This window comes from Caretta caretta, chromosome 6 (genome assembly GCF_965140235.1).
Source record: "Caretta caretta isolate rCarCar2 chromosome 6, rCarCar1.hap1, whole genome shotgun sequence".
In the NCBI taxonomy this organism is placed as follows: domain Eukaryota; kingdom Metazoa; phylum Chordata; order Testudines; family Cheloniidae; genus Caretta; species Caretta caretta.
The window spans coordinates 812726-819635 of record NC_134211.1 but is presented as its reverse complement, the minus strand read 5'-3'; the positions used below and the strand labels follow the sequence as shown (position 1 = coordinate 819635).

General features: G+C 51.4%; 1 protein-coding gene across 1 annotated transcript; it reads right to left on the bottom strand.

Annotated features, from left to right (window-relative positions):
- Positions 1–4336: 4336 nt before the first annotated feature.
- LOC125637795 (uncharacterized) lies at positions 4337–6650 on the bottom strand. The gene is made up of 2 exons (XM_048852809.2): positions 6496–6650; positions 4337–5407 (listed from the first exon to the last, which is right to left on the bottom strand). The coding sequence occupies exon 2, from the start codon at positions 5405–5407 to the stop codon at positions 4337–4339; it is 1071 nt and encodes a 356-aa protein (XP_048708766.2). The 5' UTR covers positions 6496–6650.
- Positions 6651–6910: the final 260 nt, after the last annotated feature.

The following is a 6910-nucleotide window of genomic DNA, read 5'->3' as shown; positions in this document are numbered from 1 at the left end:
TGGAACAAATCTCCCAAACAAACTGTTGTTTTCTCTATACAGTGATTCACCCTGAGTTAACTCAATCAAATCACTTCCACACCCACCACTTGCAGCAAACTGCTTGCAAAAACTACCCCAAAGACTTTTCTCTTCTGGAATCTTTCTAAGCAACAACCCAGTTTTCACAGAAATTCTGCCCGTACCCTTTTCACCTAAAGGCTTGCTGTAAAGGAACATTTTCCTGAGCAACAACAGACTCTTCCTGGGTCTCTCTTAAATCCAGAATCACCTCTGCCCCATCACGAGGATTTTCACAAATCCCCCTTTCAGGTAAACTGCTAGACTTCTTAGTCACAAGATTAGAAGCATTCTCTTCCTCGTTACAAGATTCCACACTGTCAGTGAGTAACATGGTCAAATCACCTTCGTGCTTTCCTTGTGCCCTGGCTATGATATCACCCTGGTCAGACAAGGTTGTCATATCTTTCCCCAGTAACATACTAGCAACAGGCAAAATAGAAGTAGCAGAATTGCTTGGTCTCTGGGAGCTATTTATGACATCAACTGGATGCAACCTAGTTACAATGTCACCATCCCTAGCAGACACAAATTCAGGACCACTTCCTTCCTGGGCTTTCGTTGTATCCAGAATCAGCTCTGGGTCAACTGACAAATTATTAACCATCATAGGCTGACAGTCTTCTTCCGTCTGCTTTACAGACAGAAAAGAGCTGGAGAAACATTCCCCTTTAACAGACAAACAGCTTGGGATATCCTTTCCCTTGTCCCAGCACACATGGCTATTCACAGACAACTGCTTGGAGATTGGGGTAGCTCCCTTCATGGGCAAGTCATTACCCCGAACAAACACAAGAACGTTTCCTTCGCTGTCACAATTCTCCACACTGCTAACAGGTAAGGTGTAGGGATACTCACATTCCCCTAACCTTGCCTTCCCACACTGCTGATTAGACAAAGCCATCAGCTCACAAGGCTGCCTAGGCTCATCTAAACTTTCTTTGCCTTCCCCTCCCTTAACAGATAAACTGCTGTTTTCCACCATTAGTGTCTTTTTACACTGAGGTACTTTAAGCACATCACTTTTACCTGGGTTAAAGGCTTACTTCCCCAAGCTTTACTAGCCAGCAATTTATCACTCACCAAGACTCACCCCAGCTCACAGTAAGAGCATTTATATAAAAGATGACAATGTTGGGGTAAATTTGGTTACACACAAACAACTGCTTAGAGTCAAACAACGTATAAACATCGTTACAAACTGGATAGATTCTATCCCCATCTTCGTTGTTGAGAGGAGCTGGCTTTCCAGGATGATACAGTTCCTGTTGTTCCTTTATTCTCTTGAGTTGGAGCTTAAGTCTGTCCACTTTTGCCTTAGCTTCTAGTTCCTGCAATAGAATATATGCCATTCTCTGTTCATGTTCAAAAAACAGGCGTTTTCTTTCAGCAGCTTCTCCTTCCATATCAGCTATTTTTTCCTTTTGTTCAAGTTCGAGCTCCTGGTTTCTCACCACAAGCATTTACGCTGGTTCTGCTTCCTTATCACTGGCAATTAACAGATTTTTCAGTTCCTGATCTGGGGCCTTTTTCTTAAGATTAAGAAATTACTATAAAGCCATTTCCTTGTTCCTCCACCATTCCCAGTGCATTTCAAAGAGAGGTGAATACTGAGATATCCCCTGTTCATTTACATGATAGGATGTCCTTTTGACTGCTGAATTATCAGAATACAGCATAGACAGGGACCGGACTCCCCTCCCTTTTCCTTTAGTGCAGCAGCACCTTGCAGAAGAGGATGCTGCACAGACATGCTGGGAGGATTTATACTGATTCAAGGGATCCTTTACCCAATTCCTACTCACCATCTCCTAACTGGTTCTCCTGAGATGTTACTAACCTTGAGAGATTGCAAGACACTTTACATAGTCACCCACATGCAGTTCTCACAGCCCTCTTATTTAATTTAGGCTTCATATTATTGCAAGATGCTTCAAACCCTTTACATGCATGTTCCAATGCATTTTTCCTTGAAAAGGGTCATCTTCCTATGGGCATAGACTGCGGTCTGCTACCCACTTTGCAAGGAAGGTTGGTTCCTCTGCCAATTTCCATCCCTCCTGGCTTTTCAACTTCGGATTCCCACTCTCCCTATTCCCTAGAGTGTTCGTTCTGTCAAACAGGCTGCAGTTCCTTCTTGACAGAAGGGGCACAAATATTCTGTCCAACTGCTGTATAAGGCTCAGTCAGCTTGCTCCAAATAACCTAGGTTGCTCGCATTCTCCACCAGTCTGTTGCCCGCTCAGTTAAGGGCACCCCACCTATACCCTTCCACGGGCTCAAGGCGTGACCTGGTCAATTTAGGGCACCCTGCCTACACCCTTCCGAGGGCTCAAGGCGTGACCCAATCCATTTAGGCACCCCCACCCTTTCCCTACCAAAGGCTCAGGCTGTAAGGCACCTATTTTTACCCATGGGGCTCAGGAAGAAACCTGGTCAATTTAAGTACCTGCCCTTTCCCTCGGGGTTCAGGGCTCTACAGGTCTGCGGAAACTTTTCCCAGCAAAAGCCTTACACAGTTGTGCTCTAAATATCTATTTATCAGCAACACACATATACCAAGCAAATCTCTTATGCTCACCACTCCCAATATCCAGACAAATTTCAGCCCATGGCCAGTCAGGATTCATTCATCTGGGGGTTCCCGGCGATGCCTCTGTACATCTCGGTCGTGCAGAGGGGTCAGAGTTCCAGCAGCCTGATGTTGAACTGCAATCCGGAAATAGTTCCCAAGGAGCATTGCTTTTCATTTACATTATACAGGTAAAACTAGCTCCCTCCTTCACATTTACTAAACCTGTCACAATATCCCACACCCCTAAATTACAGAAATTTTAACCAATTACACACTGGCACCTATGTGTCCTTCTTCCTGCCCACGTTCTTTACATTTTATCTTTTATGCCCAAATGGTAACTTAGTTGTGACCTTCTCTCTTGGTGCAGAAGGTCAGCATAAAACGCTGGTCAGAGCTTATCTTCCCATCTCTTGAGTCTCTTTCCGTATCCTCCCTAATTTCCCAGTGCCTGGCGTCTCTACTTCACCACTTTGGTGGGCGTAATGCTCATTAGGGACATTCCTGAGGTGGGGGGCTTTACCAACAGCAGAACATTCTTCTTCTTCTTTTTTTAATTTTAGTGGTGAACTCCCTGAGTTTCACGCAACGCTGGTTTAATATGGGGGTGGGGGGAGTTTAATCCAGTCTCAGGCCTACAGCAGGATGACAACCCCTGGTGCTTCGTTCTTTGGAAGGTCACAGAAACTCGGGACTGGTGAAGAAATTACTGCTCTGGGTGACTCCTTGGGGCAAATTTGGCAGTTTCAATACAGGCTGATAGGAAGGTTCACTAGACCCCATTCCACCCCCAGAGAACCAGGAGTCCTGGATCCCAGCCCCTCCTGCTCTGAACCACTAGACCCCACTCCCCTCCCAGAGCCAGGGACATAACCCAGAATTCCTGGCTCCCAGCTGCCCTGCTGTAACCCACGAGACCCCACTCCAATCCTACAGAGTCCACCCAGCTGAAGATGTCGATAGGTGCCCACATGGATACTGAGAATGGACTAAGGGGATTAGCAGGGGCTTTGCAGACAGGAGCCCAAAGGATCATTCCCCCCACTTTTCATGACCTGCACTCAGCGGGGTGCATAAGTGGGATCCCGTTAGCTATTGACCAGAGCTAGCTGTCATAATGACAGCCTCTTCGGAGCGAGCCACATTTCTGTGGCATTGGGACCCCATGTGCCAGGCTGTCCCCCGACACATCTGGCCCGGCCATCCCTTCCCTATGGGGGGCTCAGCCAACCTTTCCCCCCACAAACACACTTCTTCAGTCCCACCCATGCCACCAAAACTGCCTTGGAAATCCTGGCCCTAGTAACGCTGGCTAACAGGGCGTCTTCCTTAGAATAATTTCAGGCCCTTCAAAAATTGTATCGCAAACCTTCAAGTCCTTCCCAGTTGATGAGATGCAGATTTCTGTAGATAGTCACAAGATGTGCTCCCCCAAAAAGGGCTTGTTGAATATTTTTCTCTGCCCATCCCCCAATATTGCCCCCTGCCTCCACTCCCATCCCTCCACCCCCTTTCCTTCCACCTCAAACCAATCCCTGTAGACCCCCCCACTCCTCACGCCCATACCCCCCTCCATCCCCACTCCCTTCCTACACCTCTGCTTCCCTCCTGCCTCCCTACCCAGCCTCTTCCCCTCTCCTTCCAGTAGGCCCCATTCCTGGTCCCCCCACCCTCATCCTCCAGTCCCCTGTCCACCTCTTCCTAGCCCTTCCGTTCCCCATTCACCCCCATCCTGGCATCCCATTCCCCACTCTCCCAGTCCCCCCTCAGCACCCTGCCTTCCTCCATCTCCTGTTCTTCCCACCCATCACAGCACATGCTTCCCTCCCTCATGTGTGCCACCTTTGGGGCCCGCTCCCTCTCCTCTTTCCCATGGCAACAGGTGGCCCTGCCTAGCCACATGCCTCCATAGGTCAGGCAGATCAGGATGCTGACACAGGCCGTGAGGGCCAAGATGACCAGAGCCATGTGCTTGTCGGCCTGGCCCCTCACGGCGCACTCGAGGATACTGGGGCAGGCCAGGGTGCTGGGGAAGCAGTGGAAGGAAACTCCTGATGCTGTGGGCAACTGCTGGGCAAGCAAGGCCCACAGGAAGCCAATCTCGGTAGCCAGCAGTGAAGCGATGCACATGGTGAAGACTCCAGCATGCCAGAGCGGCTGGGCGGCCATGTCGGGTCCTGCCGGGGAGCCGGTCACACCACTGACCCCAACTGTGTTGGCTCTGGCAGCCACATTGTTCACACCAACCAGCTTGGGGTTGGTGGCCATGTTGGAGTCTCCCATCGGCTGGACCATGGCAGCCATGTTGGATTTAGCGGCCATGTTGGATTGCCCTCCCCTCTTGGGTCTGGCAGTCATGTAGGATTCTGCCACCAACCTGTGTTCGGTGGCCCTGTTGCATGTGGCCGACGCCGCAATCTCCTGCCCCCCCTTGCTGTGAGGATCGTCTTTGGGGTACAGCATTCTGAGAATGGTAATGGGGAGCAGGGCGATGAGGAAGGAGAAGCCCCAGGTGGGCCTGATGGGGTCCAGGAAGTGGCGGTTGTAGCAGACCGAGGTGCAGAAGCGCCGGGTCTCCGCATCCTGGCCGGGACTCCAGGCACACGCTATATCCTGCTGCGCACTCTCCCACGGTGCACTGGCGAAGTACATGGCCAGCAGTCGCAGGCCCAGCAGGAAGAACCAGTGCTCCAGGCCCTGCCATTGCACAGCCCCCGACAGCGCCGACAGCACCGGTTGCAGCAGGCCCACCAGCGTGGAGATAATTATCATCTGCCAGGAGACAGGCATGACATGGAGTGACACAGGGAACATGGATTCCTTTGGGTTCTTTCTTTCTGTCTGTCTGTCTGTCTTTCCCAGGGCTGGGCTACACTGAGACCTGACACGGGCAGAGCTGCACACCCCTGAGTGATGTAGTTAAGCCGACCTAACCCCTGGTGTAAACAGCACTAGGTCAATGGCAGAATTGTTCCATCAACCAAGCTACTGCCTCTCAGGGAGGTGGATTAACTATGGCAACAGGAGAACCCCTCCCGTAGGTGTAAGTCATGTCAACACTGAAGAAGCTTACAGCTGCGACACTCCGCTGTTTCACCACAAGACCTCCGATTCCAAGTTTCTAAGGCCAGGAGAGACCATTGGGGTCACCTAGTCTGACTCCTGTGTGCCACAGGCCAGAGAACAGCCCTGAATCAATTCCCATTTAAACTTCCTTTCTCTCCTTCTCCTTCCCTTCTCTTCATTTCACCTTCTTCTTCCTTTCATCCTTTGTTTCATTCATTCTTCCCATTATTGTAATAATTATTTATTATGACCACACCTACAGACCTGGACCAAGCTCAGGGCCCCAATGGCTCCAGGTGCCGATTTTCCTTCCCTCGACAGAGGTCTGGCTCTGCATTGGGCTGAACACTGCACAGACACCCCCCCACCCCCCTCAGGCCAAGATCAGGGTCCCCATCTCCCCGGGCCCTGTGCAGACAAACCCTCCACCCCCCTCAGGCCAAGATCAGGGTCCCCGTCTCCCCGGGCCCTGTGCAGACACCCCTCCACCCCCCTCAGGCCAAGATCAGGGTCCCCGTCTCCCCGGGCCCTGCGCAGACACCCCCCCACCCCCCTCAGGCCAAGATCAGGGTCCCCGTCTCCCCGGGCCCTGTGCAGACACCCCTCCACCCCCCTCAGGCCAAGATCAGGGTCCCCGTCTCCCCGGGCCCTGTGCAGATGCACAGTGAGAGGCAGTCCCTGCCCCCAAGAACCCCCAGTCTTTCTTTCTCATTCCCTCATATTTTCTGTCTCAGTTCAGCCCAGCTTCCAGTACCATTCCCATCCCCACTCACGACACCCCATTTCCCTGATACCTTTGTCTGAGATTCTCTCCTCTCTCACTCTCTGTCACTGTTTTCTCTCCTTTGTCCTGGGATCCTCTATCTCGCCGGTCTATGGGATCCAGACCCGGGGTGGGGGGAGCTACGATGCTACCTGCAGGACTAGCGTACGTCAAGTCAGACAGCCAGACAAGGGGAAGCTGCAGACCGAGAGAAATGCCAGAGCTATCATCAAACCATCAACATCTTCCCACACATCTGGCTCCCCGCCCTTTTTCAGAGCAGCTGGCAAAGGGATTATCTCTGCTCCACCTATTCTGGGAGTGATCATTGGTGGGATAAAGCCCAGGAGTCCTGCCCCAACTCCAACAGTGGAAGTAAAAGCCAGAAGTCCAGAATCTCAGCCAACCCTGCTCCAATCCACTATACCTCACTCCCCTCCCACAAC